This window comes from Harmonia axyridis, chromosome 4, assembly GCF_914767665.1.
Source record: "Harmonia axyridis chromosome 4, icHarAxyr1.1, whole genome shotgun sequence".
Taxonomy (NCBI): domain Eukaryota; kingdom Metazoa; phylum Arthropoda; class Insecta; order Coleoptera; family Coccinellidae; genus Harmonia; species Harmonia axyridis.
The window spans coordinates 23,544,834-23,562,456 of record NC_059504.1 but is presented as its reverse complement, the minus strand read 5'-3'; the positions used below and the strand labels follow the sequence as shown (position 1 = coordinate 23,562,456).

The following is a 17,623-nucleotide window of genomic DNA, read 5'->3' as shown; positions in this document are numbered from 1 at the left end:
CATTCCATAAAAATACCAGAAATTCAAAGGACTCTACTCTTAAATGAAACTTAAGTGCTCATCAATAAATATTTGGCTAATTTGAAAGTATTCTTTATATTTTCTCGTACAAAGCGCCGTTTTCGAGTAATTTGATCCTAAGAAAAATTATCTCTGAAATCAAAAAAATTAGATACGAAACCTTACCGAACTCTGGTGAACCAGAATACCAAAGCAACAGGTGGATATCTCAAAAAGTCTGAAAAAGAATCGAATCATTACACAGACCAAGGATTCTACGCATCTTATCACAGAGTAAGGTCTGTCATTCTGATTATGTCAGGTCAGCCTAATCAAGACTTTTCAACATTTTTTTGTACAATGAATATTTAAGATCACTGTCTTACAACGAAGTTTTTTTCAAGATTCTACTCTAATTAGATATCTCAACCCCCCTTCTTAATGTTGCACCAATTATTAAGGGTAATTCTCAAGACATTATTACCACCAAATAATGCTCTTTGTCTGGGGACTGTTCCAAAACCTAGTCCACATCCTTCACGATATACCTCACATTAAGATTTTCCATTATCCATTTTCTGTTTACAAACTTTTCAGCAAAAAAATTACAACATTATCTAAATCTGATTGCTTTTATCTGGTGAATTGTGATTATTGTCAAAAGTCATATTGGTCAGACAACAACGTGTTTGAAAAGAAGATTGGCAATTCATAATAGTGACATCAGATAACATCTACGGCGATGTGCACTTGCAAATCATGCATCGTCTTCAGATCATCAATCAACTTGAATGAAGCTGAAATTCTTTCAACTGTTTCCAATTAGATACAATTAAATGAATAAACTTCTCAGAGATATGTCAAATTAACAACTCCCCTAATAATATAAATAAAACACTGATATAGAAAACCTAAGTAATATTTATAGTTATCTTTTGAAGTCAGATAGATTAGATTGGTTGATAGTCCAGATTAATAAGACAAATATTATTTTAACATTGTTTATGTAATTTTCTAATTTCATGTTTGATTTTGTATATTCTTTGTTATGACTTAATCTTAAATAATCGACTATTTCGACGAATTTTCGGTGTGATAAAATATTGCTTTTGCTGATATTTCAATTTTAATTATTCTAACCATAACCAATACATTATTCCTTATGCCGTTTTTGCTATCTCATTGACTTTTGTCAGATGCTAGTTAGGATATTTGTATTTTGAATCATTGTATTATACCTCAATGTATATTCTTCAGAATTCCTGATGAAGAAACGCACCTATGTGTTCCAAATATGGAATAAACTGACAATTAGTCGTTTTCACTAATCTTTCCCTCAATTCTTGCTGAGAATCCAAGTTGAAGGATTTTTCTTTAATAATAATAATAATAATAATATTTATTCGGAAATACATACATATATATATATATATATATATATATATATATATATATATATATACACAATTATAAAGGTATTTGATCTTGAGACCCTATGTAACCTAAGCTTAGTGCTTGTATGCCACACAACGTCTCACAGTTACCGAACATCCCAACTGTATATAAGACAACTCAACAATTATCAAACTAAATAATTAACCCACAAAAGAATCCAGGAAGGAGAAAAACAGTGAGAAACACCTATGACATCACATTCAGAAACTTGGTGAAACTAACATTTTGTGAAATAATATTTTTATTTTTTCTGTTTTTTGTGTTTATATATCTTAATGATAACAATTAATATATGAATAAATATAAACAAGGTCACAGGGTGTTCCATTGAAAAGAAATTGAACGATTACAGATGAAATGATGATAAAAAGCACCCTTTTTTTCCATGTTCTCTGGTAATCGATTTCGGTTCTTCAAACCTTCATCAGACTAGTGTTTAGTTAGTTTTCTATCTGTGTTTTTTCCATGTTCTTTGGTAATCGAATTCTATTCTTCGGACTAGTGTTTAGTTAGTTTTCTATCTGTATACATTTTTGATAATTTGATTAGATTGAATTACCAATTACCGTAGAAACATTCTGGAATGTTTAAATCTATTATAAGTTCAAATGTTCAACCTGAATCAAAAGGAGCATGGAAATTTGTTCATTGCCAAAATTAAACTATTATCTTTCATTTTCTTTATTAAAAAATATCCTTGCTAATTTCTAAAATACTAAAAAAGAAATGGATATAAATAAAATAAGTCTTAGTTCACAATACTAAACGTAAATTGAGTAGCCATTCAATTCGAATACTCACAAAAAATCTTGAGTATTCTAGTACGGAACAGAAAATGCATATATCTATTTCCAATAGTAGTATGAATAAATTAAGATAATAAATAATGACGGTTACAAAATTCAACAATACGTTCACAGGCTTCTTCCATCAAGTGTTGTGGAACTGTTAATACCAATCTCATGAATCCAGGAACTTCGAAACACTGAAACAAAGTTTTCATCAGAACCTAGTATGCGCTCCATGAATTCGCAAGAAAAATTAGTGAAAATTTAGTTATGCAACAATGATTAAGAGGGGTTTATACCACGTCATATTCTAGTGATCTGCAGAGTTGAACTCCACTTTTAATTTTATAAAAATCGGATATTCAGCCTTTGACGAGACTTTTTGTGTGGTTTTTTTATGTGGAAATTTTTGAAAAAAAAATATTTCTTCGGAATTTATAACATGCATTCTTATATCTTGTAATCTTCAATACAAAAGTCACTTAATTTTTTTCCATTCCAAAAAATTTAAAAAATTAGGTCGTTTCGCAATGACAAACCCTTTAAAATGAATAATATTGCAAACCTCATATAAATCAATGGTCCCTCAAGTAAAACATAGCAAATTTATTTTAGACTGACTGAAACGGTATAGATCCCCCTTAGCTGGTATTTGATTTAAAACCCACCTCTCCTGGTAAACAAAAGACTGACTCTTCCTCAATCATCTTTTGACCGAACATCATTCCATTTTGAAATTCTGGAAACTTCTCCAACTCAATTTCAATCATCATATACATGGTCCCTTGAGGTTTGTATGGTATGATTCCTTTTGCAGTTTTCAGAATCTCATAGCATATTTTGGCATTCTCGACCAATGTATCAATAATATTGTCGAAAAATTTCAGTTGTGATGTTCTTAATATGCGCGGTATAGCTCCTTGTATTAGAGTATTACTTCCAATAGTTCTTTGACTTAGCTTCACCATACCCTGCCTAACTCCATGGTCGAATGCTCCAATGGGATCGTGAATAGCAACCCAACCAAGACGCCATCCGGGTACCAAAAACCTCTTCGCTAGTCCACCACATACTAAGATTGGTACATAGGAATTCAAGGAGGCTAAAGAAACAAACTTGTTTCCTGGAAAAACTAGCCTATCGTAAATTTCATCTGCTATTATTGGTATCTGGTAATTGTAAGCTACAGCCAGTACTTTCTCGAGATGCAATGCGGAGTAAACTGATCCACATGGATTGGATGGATTATTGACGACAATGGCTGCTGTTTTATTGTCTATCAGACTTTCTAGATGATCCAAATCGATCTCCCATTCTTTTTCAGGAATGAGATCATAATACTTCACCTGAAATAATGAAATATTAAATAGCGATCTATCGAAAATTTTGACGTCTTGAATTGAATATTCATGAAAACATTGGCATTTAAAAACAATAACAAGAAAAATGAGCTCATAGTATGTTTCGCCAAGAAGAGAACCTCTATTAATTACTTTGAAACAAGATAACACAATAGAATTATCAGGGTAATATTAGTCTTTAGGATTAAACCTATAGCAAAGCCAAGGAAACTAAAGTTTTAAAATCATTGTGATGGTTGATCTTTTGAGATATCTCATTTAACACTATCACATATCCAACTTCAGTTCTATGAATAGTTATTTTCTATTTTCTTTTCTCCTGTACAACCATATTTCGGTACAATGTTTGTATTTTCTGGAGCTTTCCGACCGTCCAATAATACAAAAATTTTGCTTCTTGCAACTGAATATGTTATTCAGTTGGAAGAAGCATTTGGTATCGTGGAACTACAAGATTGAAAAAAGACATTGGCCAGTGGAATGTCTAGACTTTGAAAGCCTTCATCGTCAAAATTTTCCCTATATTTTGCAACAAAATTAATCCATAACCATACCAGAACACTCAAGAAAACTCAAGAAAAATATCGAAAAAACCACAATAACAATTTCAAGCTCAGTGCAACATTCCAAACTGACCATACTATCAGAACCATATAAAATTCAAGAAAATAAACACTCAATATTTACGTTATCGCCAATTCGATCGAGTTGATATTTTCTGAGATATGAAAGATCATTTCAGTCTCCGTGAAAAAGAGGTAATAGTGGTGTCAGTATCAGAATTCAACCATAATGAGGAAAGCATTGACTTTTTTGTAGGAACAGTACCTATACAGGGTGTTCCAAGTTAAGTCGGCACCATTGCCAACTCCGTTATTATTGATGCTACGATGTCGGTTGAACGGGCAAACTAGAAGAATTTTCAGTGGTCTTCTCGATGCCGAAAACAAAGAAGAAATTGACAGTTATCTGAAAACATTGTTTGAATATCTGTTTTCTAATATTTCAAGACAATTTGTATTTGTATTAATCTGTTCCGGAGCTATACACTAAAAACCGAATTTCCATGTGAAATAGTGTTGATGGACAATGTAAGCTAGAAACTCCAGGTTCCGCAATAAGAATCAAATCGTCAATATTTTTTATTGTAATCGCATTTCGATAGAATTTGTTTTCACGAAAATATTGGATATTTTGATCGATATTCTGTTTAAAATTCTTTTTTCTAGTTCTAACGACGCGATCAACATGAAATTCCGCATAAAGCTTGAAATCATTTTATTACATCTACATCCAAAACTTCAATTTTCCCAGTTTTTCTATCACTGACATTTTATTTTCAACACTTGTTATGGTTCTATTGGCGCGATCAATAAAAAGTTTTTTAATATGGCTTAAAATTGTTATTCATTATCGATGTATCTTTAGACGTAATTTAATTTGAGCACAGAATTGTGTTTATTGAGTCGAACCTCATTGTTTGAGACCACACCCGGCTAGCAATCCATACATAGGTACATAGTGAAGAAATGATATTGCGCTCATGATAATGAGTGCTTGAGAGACTGTAAAGGAGTTTCAGGCAATTCTTACAATAAAACATCAATACAGAATCACCGTATGAAAACAGTTTTTATTCAATGTCAAGGTAGGTTATGGCAATTTTTCTTGTTATAAACAAAGATAGCACGGCTACAAAAGACTAATTTATCTCGAGCATTTTCTATAGTTTCTCTCAGCTCGAACCTAAATCAAAATTGATCTCTAAAAATGATCGTTCTACTTCTCGAAAGCTGAGATATTTCTGACATTTATAGAATAGTCTGATCTGAATATTTTTACATGTTAGTCTTTTGGTCTTCTTTGTTTGCAAATAATTTTTTTAATGCAATGGTTTAGGTTATTTATGTACATTTAACCAATATATTAAAAAATAATTAATAATAATAAATAAGGTTTATGTTTATAACACTTATGTTGGAAACATAAGTGTGTGTTATTATTTATTAGAAGATATTTAGTAATATTCTTCAATCCAATAAATTAAACATTACTGAAAGAAAGAATAATCAAAATACTTGTATAATATTTACCTTAACACCGATGCTTTCAGCAAGGGTTCTGTAGATCGGAAATCCTGGCCTTGGTACCAGAATATTTTGTCCTTTCAAAGAATCTGCCAATACAGTGATGCACATCTCCAAAGATGAGGAACAACCACTGCACAGTATGATGTCTTGGTAGTTGTACTCTGCCCCATCGAAAGACAGGTATTCCGCCACTGCTTCTCTTGCATTTTGATAGCCCACTGCTGGTGCGTAACCGTTGTAAGAACCTTCTCTAGCTGCTTCAATTACTGCTTCTATAGTTTCATTTGATGTTCTTAGATTGCCGTAAACTGTAGGATCTCCTGATGAAAACAAATTAATAAATATTGATTTATTATTTGAGATAATATGAATAATTTGAAAAATTCAAGGAATATTCGATAAGAATTATTGAAGAAAAAATATTTCTCTATTTCAGTATCGTAATGAATTCATTACAGTTCTAAGAACAGTGCTGTAATGAACTCATTACAGCACCGTTTTCAGTTATATTTTTCGTTTTGTGGTTGTCTACACAGAATTTCAATCAAAATTCAACACACGTCAATTGTTGATATGATATATAATTTCGATTTAGTGCAATGATTTGCGACATTATTCGCAATTTCTCTCAATTTTGTTGATTTTTAATCGATTTCGGCAGACATAATTCAGGAATTTTATGTTTAATTTTAACTTGTTTCAAATTTCGAAAAATGAGATTCACATTCAAATTCTGTAATCTGTAACATTAACACCAACTGCCAAGATGCAGCAAAATGTCACTAGGATATATAATCTGAATTTTTCATTGAATTTCGACCATATTTCATAAAACTTGATTGAAATAGAGAAAATATCGTCTAACACCCGTTGTAGAAGGCAATTCCAATACTCATGCGTTCGAGAACTCGCTCCTTCGTCATTCGTTTTCGAATTTCGTATTCGTGTTTGAATATAGAAGGCCATTCTGCAACTTGTTTCAGAATATACTATTATTTAGACTTCTTGAAAATAAGAATCAATCGGAAAATATCATAATTTGAAATTATACTCTTTCTGCGTTGAAATGGTTTTAAAAACGTTATTAAAGAATTCAAATTGGTTGATTGAAAATAACAAATCTATTTTCGATCTACAATAATTAACAATATTTCAAATCTAGTTTCAAGGTAAGATTTTTCGATATAATTCAAATGACATATAGCTTTAGAGTTTGAAGATGATTACTCAATTGCTAAAATTCCATTAAACTTACCAATGGATAAGGAAATCAGCTGTTTTTTAGGGTTAGGCTCGATTTTAATGTTGTCAACAATTTCCCTTATGAAATTCCTGGTGTTTTTCGCAGTTGAAGAAACTTCTACTTTCCAAGGACCGCGTTTCAGATGGGAAACCTTAACTTTCTTATTTTTCGAAATCTGATCTAACATGCTCACAAAAACGTTTTTGTTTTTCTATTGCGCTCAATAACAATTTGAATTGAAATGACCAATTCGTTTTCTTTCTATAAACTCTTGTCGTTATGATGCGATTGATGCTAGCTCAGGGGTTTATATAGGACTGTCAGGAGTTTCGAAATATTTATGATGCTGATGGCGGTCAGGTGACTGTTTGGTACGTCTCTTCTTATCACAGTAGACAACGAGCTCAGGAAAGCATTGTCGTCAGTAGGAATCTCAGTTGTGAAAGTTCCATTCGGTCTCTCATTAGTATACTATGTTTTATATTTGTTTCCAAACGATAATTTTTTCTGGCGGTAACTCGAAAATTTTATTTTTCTTTTATTATGAGTTTTTTCATTCATATTTCATGATTATTACGTTTTATATTCATTCATATTTGTAAAATTTTTACATATGAGGTGGGCTACGATCGATGGACTTTTATAGAGAACAAAAGGTATGATTTCATTGAAAATTTGGTTTCTTGGATTGGGACTAATGCTGTATCGATCCAAAGATCTAAAATATTTTCAGCGCTGCGGTGTTGTCACTTAAATCAAAAAGTACTAACAACTTCATTGTTTCAAATAGAACACACTGTGTTTTATTATTTTTTTCGGTTTGTCGTAGTCTCTTGATGAAACATAGCTCCAATTAAACATTTATCACTTGTAAGGGTGGGCAAATTTAGATGTTTTAGCACTACAACTTTTAAACCAGAGGAGATAGAAAAAATCTGATACCCCATTCTCGGTCTCTTTTTCTGAGGAACTAAAAAGGGTAGTATTCATTTTTGGCCACCTTCTTTTGTTTTCGAGTTATAAGCGAAAATTGGAAAAATGGCGATATCGAAAAACATTCATATCTCCGTTGATATTGATGATAGAGCTCTGAAATTTAAACATTATACAGGCACTTTTTTACGTAGAATCCAGTGGAGTACTCGTCTTTTCGAAAGGGTTTTTAATTACGAAGCTATGACCCAAAGTTATGTTTTTTTAAATAGGAACACTATATTTCTGTGACATTTTTTGAAAGCTTAATTTTTCCTGATTTCAAAAATATATAACATCGTATGGTTTGTATTAAAATGAATATAAGAAAATGCTTAAAAACCTTTTTTTACTAAGAGTCTTAATATCTCTATGATTTCAACTGTTGATGAGCACAGAAAAATTGAGCTTTCTATAACAAGAGCAGTGTTCTTCTCGCAATCTGATTATTTTTATGCTTTTCACTAATTTCTACAAAATGCGAATCTTGATTCAATTTATAAAAATAGTTTCGAAAATATGAATGAACTCGGAAAAAATTTCCTAGGTAGCTTGAACACAGTTTCAAATATTCATCTATTGAATTCGGTGCGAAATATCGAGAAGAGGTGTCGACTGTGCATTGTGCAATTGTTGTCATTATTAGGTTTAATATTATTTCTTGTTTGTTCCCTTCATAATTAAATTGCTGAGTTAAGTCATATATGCGTTGTTTCATATGCTATTTACAATGGATTGGTACCTGTGCGTATTCATTCTGGAGACCTATGTAAAAAATCTTCTGATACATCCATCCAAATAAAACTCTTTTGATTGAAACATTCGATATTGTGGATTTTTTTGTTATTTCCAAATCAATTTTTAGATAAAAAAATTATAAAACATATCATGATTCGAATTTTTAGTGAAAAGCATAGACGGAAGGACACTGCTCTTGTTATAGAAAGCTCGAATTTTTCTGTGCTCATCAACAGTTGAAACCATAGAAATATTGAGTTTCTTAGATGAAAAGAGGTTTTTGAGCATTTTGTGTTATTTATTTTAATAAAAACCGTACGATGTTATATATTTTTTAAATCAGGAAAAATTAAGCTTTCGAAAAATGGCACAGAAATCTAGTGTTTCCATTTGAAAAAACATAACTTTGGGTCATAGCTTCGTAGTTGAAAACCCTAATGAAAATACGAGCACGCCACTGGATTCTACGTAAAAAAGTGCCTGTATAATGTTTTAACTTCAGAGCTCTCTATCATCAATATTAACGGAGATATAAATGTTTTTCGATATCGCCATTTTTACAATTTTCGCTTATAACTCGAAAACAAAAGTAGATGGTCAAAAATTAATACTACCCTTATTAGTTTCTCAGAAAAGGAGACCGAGAATGGGGTATCAGATTTTGTCTATCACCTCTGGTTTAAAAGTTGTAGTGCTAAAACATCGAAATTTGCCCACCCTGTACATGTAATTCTAGAAAGTTGAAATTTCGGGTATGGGTAACTTATATCCCGTGTATCATTTACGTGAAATAAAATACGTCCCTTATCATACAGGGTTGTTCAAAATCACAGGTTTCAACGAGACATACTAAAATGATGTTTTTTCAAATGAAATGACCTGTACCTATATCACAACATACAGGGTGAATCACCGGGATGGCCTATTAGACGTCTATGGAAAACTAATCATAATTTTGAGCTGAAAATTTGCATATTGGGGTTTGAGACAATGATCTTTCTCTCTAAAATATTTTCAGAGCTCTACAACTTTCGATTATACCGGAAATAGACTACTACTTCCTTATTTCAAATGGCACAATCAGTATATTATTGCATAATTAGACACTATTGTTGTGCGTAGAATCGATTGAAATAATAAAAAATATAGGTTCTTGTTTGAAAATCTTGAGTTTTGATGAATTTGAATTGTACAAGTCATCTTCTTATAAACACCATGAACATTTTTGATCCAAACCGCAAACATAATAACATATAATACTACGTACTTGCAGAATCGTAACAGAAAAAAATTTTTTCGAAAAAGCTTTTTCTGCCAAAAAAAAAAATGGAAGTCATCGCCATCATTTTTCCATAAGAATCCCATTAACTCATGAATTGTTTATTTTTTTACGCAAGGTATGTGATATTGCTGAAATTGTCATCGAAAAAGATATCCAATGATACAATAATATACTGGGTGTTCCATTCGAAATAAGGAAGTAGTAGACTGTTTCCGGTATAACCGAAAGTTGTAGAGATCAAAAAATATTTGAGGGAGAAAGATCATTGTCTCAAACCCCAATACGCAAATTGTCAGCACAAAATTATGATTAGTTTTCCATAAACATCTAATAGGCCATCCCGGTGAATCACGCTGTATATCGAAAGAAAATGGAATTTCTTTTCAGATGATGTAACAGCTTCTGAATTTTACGGTTTTCTAATTGAAAGCGAATTTTCATCCCAATGAAAATACATTGTTTCAGATAATAAAATCGTGCCTTTCGTTTTTCGTAAAAGTCCAGCGTACCATCGACCTTGGCCCACCCTGTATATTCAACCACATTGTATGTATTTTTCCGTTGAAAGATTTGAAAATAAATTCAATCGGATTACGAAATTTGATAATCGATTACAATATCGAGTTCATTAAATTGTTTTGCAGACAGTACTCATTTCTTTCAATTTGTTTACTTTTATTTGCCTTATGAAATCTTATTGTTGTTTCAAATTTGGAAAATATTCTGATACGATCAATTTTTTCGAAACCTCAATTACATATTTTTCAATAGTTTTCTATAATTTTGCTGTGGCTGTAAATTTGTGAAATATATTCATTCATAAACAATAATAATGCGACATATTCTTCTGAAATAATTGATGGAATATTTTGAGCGATCTTGCACCCTACAAATTGCTCTAACATTTTGTAATTTTCGAATTTTAGCTAGGATTAGTCTCAAATAATGAGGTCTTTCTTTGTACAATTTAACAATTGTCAACCTAATGTATCTACAAATTGATCTTGTTGCAGGTACAACACCTAAAAAGTGTGTAAATTTTTATGTTTATTTGAATGTGTATATTATATCCATCAAACAGTTATTGTTTTTTGAGAAAATACACAATATTCTTCCACATTTTGAGAATAATTGGAGAGGAAAATTATATAAATTTTGTGAATTTTTCTATACAGAGTGTTTCACTAAAAACTGTACAGGCTTTCAGGATAATAGAAATATATCCTAAGTATATTCAAGATCTACAGGCTGTTTAATGTGTTTTATCTTTTACACTAGTCAAAGCAGAGATGTATCGAATAATGTGATTGGTTATAGATGGATTAAGTAGTGGGGTAGTTTGGAACCCCTCAGTTTGAATTTAGGGTGGATTTAGTTAGTAATTTTTGTATCTCAGATGGCAACATCGTTGTGGAAATGTTCGTTGATAGCTTTTGGAGATTCTGTGAATAAGGGTGTGGTAACTACAACTTCACATTTTATTATAGATAAATAATGTCATATTGAGACGAACATCACTGACCTAATGTAAATTTATTCGAATAAGGTGAATTAAATGAAAAAATCTGATCTTGAACATTGTTAAAATCAAAATGTTTCAATAATAAAACAACTACTTATGTTTTATACTTTATTATAGTAAATGTATGAAATGATGGACAATGAACTTTGAACTTGAACTTAATTATACAGAGTATTTCTTGAGTACATTCGAATAATTTAGGAGAATGATAAAATAGCAATATCCGCAAATTATTCATTTCGGAGATACAGAGTATCAAAGTCGAATTATAATTTTTGTTTTTTTGGGATAAATATTCAGCTGAAGTTCCCAATCGATTTTGTCCTCCGAGGTACCGGATCCAATCGATTATTATTGTGAAATGATATGATGGCCCTCGTTTATACGGTACCAATTGAAACCAAATTTAATTTCATGGAAGAATAATTGCTGTATGAGATGCTATCCGAAATACACCAATTATAACAGAACATGGAACGAGTAAATGGGTTTATGACAACCAGCCGTCAAATAGGTACACTAATATATATCTCAATTGGCTAGTTTAGCATAGAAATTGTTAATACCTGATTAATATTTTAAAATAAAATAATTTCTTCAATTCATTAAATTAGTTCTGAATTAATTCAATTTCATGATAATTCGAAAACAACTGCTCAGAGTGATCAACACACAAACAAAAGTATGTTGAAGAAACCGATTTTTCCTTCACGAAACGTGGTACAGGTACATAAGAAAGTTTTTATATTTCAAACAACTGACATGTAGCTGGTGGCATCTCCACGAAAGAGATTAACTAAAATCTCATATAATTTTGTCATTGGACAAAAACCACATATCAACTTTTACTCAAATATCAAAATTATTTCGAATCTCTATCACAAAAAAGTGGTAAAATCTTCAGAATACACACGAAATACCCTGCATTTTAAAAACAAGAATCGGTCGGATCACACCAAAAATAAAATCAAATCAATTGCTTTCTCCTACCGTTACATTCTGCGTCGCCAGACGGACAATTTTGAATCGAAAAGTATTTTCTATGAATATACATTTCTATTGCTAGCTTTAGTTAGTAATTAAGTATATCACCCATATATGTACAGGATGGGCAAATAAGCGAGGTGAGCGGCTATATCTCAGGATCCACTCATCGTAGAGACTTGCAGTTAAAATTATTACTACTAAAGTGTACAAGAAAACACACCGGAAATTGTTATGAAGTTCATACCTCTACCTCTAGGGGGCGTCGAGTAGAAAAATGAATTTTACTCGAAAATAATTCATATGAAGTTGAAGAAAAAATATCATCACTGTAATCCTTGAAAAATTCTCTCTCATTTTGAATTGTTACTTTCGATTTTACGACATCAAATGAGGGTAGGTGAAAGGGAGAAATCCGATTGATTGAAATGCCTATAAGTTCAGTTTGGCTCAACATTTTTGAGCAAAAAAGATCTCGTCTGAAACTTAATATCTTGTTGATCGAGGACAAAATATACTCATGATAAATTTGTTTTTTCTGCTTTCGATAGGGGGCGCTAAGTCAGAAGTTCATTGTTTTGTTCATTTTACTCCGAAATTTAAAATGTAATGATAAGATGATTCTCTTAACAGAAACAGAAATTCCATCAAATTTGCATGAAAAACCCTGAAGGTCGCAAAGCGATAGTTTCAGGCGTTCTGAAGTTATGGCCGAAAGAAGATATTCTTCAACTGATGCACTGCTAAAAACCAAATTGTGTCTTTAAGGTTGTAGACTACTTTGCGCTGAAACTGCAATTCCGCTAGATGGAGCTACCCGAAAATTTTTGGTAGATTTGTACCTGACACACCCATTCAATTTGAAGAACCGCCTGTTTGGTATTTATTGCCCCTAATAAAATCTCAACTCTCGATGAAGCCCAGCAAAGAGTAAATTTGTGTTTCTGTAAACTTTAGAAATTCAGTTCAGTTTAGATACAGTGGCGTATCCTAGGGGGGGATAAGGGGGATATATACCCCCCAGAAGGAATATCCATTATATGTAACAACCTTATATATCACAATCTTATTATGAGTAAGCAAAATTCTTTGGAAAACTTCTTCAAAAGAAGGAAAATTTGTTATATTTGTTTAGTTATATATTACTAAATAAGATAATTACTGTAAATATTGTGAATACAGAAATGACAATGAACCACTGTCATGGACGTATATCGAATATGGATAATAGAAAAAAATATATGATTATCTCTGAGTGTATGATTTCACAGAGAAAATCATAAAGAGTGCATATTGAGATTTCTAGAATGAAAAATTCGAGAAGCTTTTGAGTTCTCATTTTATGCGCCTTTGGAGACCACAAAAGTGGGTATAGGAATATAAGACATGTGATTTATTAGGTTATTGTTGTCGGTTTGTTTATCTAGATGAGAATTTCTGATATTCTACTGAAATTCAAAATGATTATTTGACATTTGACACGTAAAAAAATGAGTGAAGGCAATAAGAAAAGGAACACTTGGGGTTTTTACAGATATATTCAGCTCATCTAAGTTCAATATTTAATAATTTTTTCAAATCGGATAAAAAAGGTTATTGTCAAATAAAAGTCACTTTTGATAGTTATTTGTTTTATTAGGCGGCAAAGCAGTAAATTGACTACCTCAGCTGAATTCCTAGTCACGCTACGCTCGGCCATGTATAAGTATTGATCTTTTAATTTTTTTTGTAGTGATAAATTGAAATGAAATTTCATACAAATTGCAATTGTTCGATGGTTGGTTGCTATGGAAATGTATATGTCCATAATAATTGTAGTTTGAAATTTTTTTTTTCCATTAATCATTTCTGATGATGCCTAAGCATGAAAGTACTTACTTTGCTGCGTAGGCAGGAAAAGTAATACTTTACTGATTGATATGTGTCTGCAAAATTGAAATTTGTTGTCAATCGGAGAAAAAATATAGATAGTGAGAAAGGGCTGCATCCATTCGAATATATAGGTAGGTACTCAGCATATAGAAAATATACTAATTAGACAGCTCCTTTTCATAAATGGAATAAGTTATGCCTTCAAAATTGAATTATCTACAAATATCTGTTCTTATATATTCTAACAAATGACGTTTCATAAGGTTTTAGTTTGATTTATAGATAGTGAGAAAGGGCTGCATATCATAAAACTATTTTCATAACCTCATAAATCCATCTAGTTGTCATAAATAGGACTGACCAGAATCGAAGTTGAGGACGGATTCGTCATCAGTGAGTCATACACATAGACCTAATATCCATGGACCTAGTGTCACGTGATTTTTCAGAAGCTCGTAGAGGAGAAAGCATTACAGAGAGAAGAATATATGATTTCTCTTGATTCGAACAAAGATGCTACTGAGGGCAATCTGTCAAGAACCTAAAAGCAATAAAAAAGGTGATTTATTACACTGAGATGGTCAAATGTCAAAATCATCTGATTGAAAGATATAAAGACATGATATTTTTTTATACGTTTTATGAACTGAATAGAATGAAATTTACATACTTTTTTATATTTATCATTTCGATTTGCCTAATTCAATGTTGGAATAAAATATGGCATATATTTGGATGAACTTCTACCATGTGAATCAGGAAAATTGAGAAATTTTAGACCATACTTCTTTCTGACATTGTGGGGACAGAACAGGATTTAATGTAACAATGAGTTGGACTCGTTAATATCTCAAGGAAATATAATATACATATAAATAATTGCTTATAGGAATCAGCAATACTCTTATTGGCTATAGGTGAAGATAAGTAATATTCGATTCTTTCTTTTGAATTGGTAATATTTCTTTTACTTCAGGTAGAAAAATTCTCAATATTTTTCACAATTCTTTGCTTTAAATTCAAATTTGGAATAACGATTTAACGTTCAACTCTTCGAGTTGAAAGAGATGTATATTGTTCTCTTTCTCTAGGGCAACAAATCAACTAACGAAAAAGATTATTTAAAAAAAATATTGCAATTTCTTAAACTTTTATGACATGAAATTTTCAAGGAGGTATGTATACAAGAATGGCTTCACGAAGCGAAAAATTTTTACTATAAATTTTTTCAAGTTAATATTAATGAAGGAAGTACGAGAAAATTTTCTTAATCAAGAATTGCCTATTTTCAGGGTTAAATTTAAATGGTAAATATTGTAGATAGAGTTTCGGGAATAGGGAGTTTTTCAAAAGAAATTTTTTTTTTTGAGAATTTTTTGTCAGATTTCTGAAATATTAATAATTTTCCACATTTCGGCAAAAATCCAGATACCTTTTTTTCATCTTAATTTCTTTATGACTTTTGAAATTTTCTTTATGATACTAAGCGCTCAAAATGTAATTCTCCAGACATCATTACGAATAAAATCAGCTAGCATATATATTTTAGGAACAGTATCGTTTCTAATTCTAACAATGATTTCATAACAAGTTTTCTACCTTTCCCTATTCTTCAGTGCAATATTGTCATAAACTAGTAATGTACACAATTTTAGCCAATCAGAGAAACCCTACCCTCGTAAATCATAAAAGTGTCATTCATCTCGAGCCATAAAATACAGTCCAAGATTCTATTGGCGTTCATGTTGCAAAAAGGCGTAAACCTTTGGGAGGCGTTCCAAAAAGCATAATTCCATATGAAAATCATCTACAATTAAAACAAATCAAGCAATTTTAAAAAAATTTTTGCACCAATTCAAAACACATAATATCACTGAACATTTGTGGATGAGTTACTTGAAATGAGAAGTCTCTCTGAAGCTGAATAGTCATTTAAAGAAAGTGTTCAATTTCAAAGTTCGATTTGCGGAATACTATCGATTTTTTTTTGGAAATCGAGACGGGATCTTCAAGTTCACTATATCACGTCATTGTTCACTCAAAAAATGAAATGAATCCGACCTGTACTTTGGAATTGGAATGCACTGAAATTAGCACTGAAATAGCAGTGGTATGAACAAGGTATTGAACACCCTTAAGTTCTGACAGAAACAGAAATCCCATCCAATTTGTATTGAAAAACTTCAGAACGCCTGAAACTATCGCTTTGCGACCTTCAGGGTATTTCATGCAAATTTGATGGAATTTCTGTTTCTGTTAAGAGAATCATCCTATCATTACATTTGAAATTTCGGAGTAAAATGAACAAAACAATGAATTTCTGACTTAGCGCCCCCTATCGAAAGCAGCAAAAACAAATTTGCCATGAGTATATTTTGTCATCAATCAACAAGATATTACCTCTCAGACGAGATCTAATTTGCTCAAAAATGTTGAACCAAACTGAGGTTACAGGCATTTCAATCAGTCAGATTTCTCCCTTTCACCTACCCTTATTCGATGTCGTAAAATCGAAAGTGACAGTTCAAAAAGATAGAGAATTTTCCAAGGTTTACAGTGATGATATTTTTTCTTCAACTTCATTTGGAACATTTTCGAGTAAAATTAATTTTTCTACTCGACGGTAGCTATTACGCCCCCTAGCGGTAGAGGTATGTTTACCGCAAGTCTCTACGATGAGTGGATCCTGAGATATAGCCGCTTACCTCGCTTATTGGTCCATCATGTACATATATAAAATTTTTTGATTGACACGGTTGTGAGTATAAGGAGGCTTCTCAGTTCTCTGGACACACCCGCCTAGACAAGGATTCTCGAGCTAATTAGGGTATAGAGGGTAGTAGACATGGTGTTTCAAATTACACTACCTATAAGATGTTTTTGGAGAACGAGGCCTACTTAAAATCTGGAAATTTGGCATATGATATTGTTCGTAATTTTCTATTCAGATAAAATATTTTCGAAAGCTCCGGTTATACAAGAAATAAACAAAACCATTTTCTTATTTTTTTCTTGAATATTATGATTTATATTCTCAATCACTTCTTCCTCAAATAGTAGCGTCAGTCCTAATATTGTCAAAATATTTGAAAAAACTGTAAAACTTGATAAACAATCACTATTATGTGAATTATTTTTACTGTAAATATCCTATGCGTTAACACCATTATATTTTTCGAAGTAGAATGATGTTGGAATATGGTGCATCTGTTAAATTTGAGAAATATGATCTTCTTCTTCTGGTTAGGAATATGATCACAGGCTGTTTCAAATTTTGTGCCAAATATTATGAATAAAAATTTGGTCATAGTTTTGA

General features: G+C 31.5%; 1 protein-coding gene across 1 annotated transcript; it reads right to left on the bottom strand.

Moving 5' to 3' along the window:
- Positions 1-2,120: 2,120 nt before the first annotated feature.
- On the bottom strand, positions 2,121-7,231 carry LOC123679227 (tyrosine aminotransferase). The gene is made up of 4 exons (XM_045616686.1): positions 6,950-7,231; positions 5,698-6,014; positions 2,912-3,589; positions 2,121-2,440 (listed from the first exon to the last, which is right to left on the bottom strand). The coding sequence occupies exons 1-4, from the start codon at positions 7,122-7,124 to the stop codon at positions 2,327-2,329; spliced, it is 1,284 nt and encodes a 427-aa protein (XP_045472642.1). The 5' UTR covers positions 7,125-7,231; the 3' UTR covers positions 2,121-2,326.
- Positions 7,232-17,623: the final 10,392 nt, after the last annotated feature.

Excerpts from the sequence above, each read along its gene's own strand:
- LOC123679227 (XM_045616686.1), bottom strand. The coding sequence starts at position 7,124 with ATGTTAGATCAGATTTCGAAAAATAAGAAAGTTAAGGTTTCCCATCTG. Across the intron at positions 6,015-6,949 it reads GCTGATTTCCTTATCCATTG|GAGATCCTACAGTTTACGGC; the intron begins GTAAGTTTAATG and ends TGTTTTCATCAG. Across the intron at positions 2,441-2,911 it reads TCTTTTGTTTACCAGGAGAG|TGTTTCGAAGTTCCTGGATT; the intron begins GTGGGTTTTAAA and ends ACTTTGTTTCAG.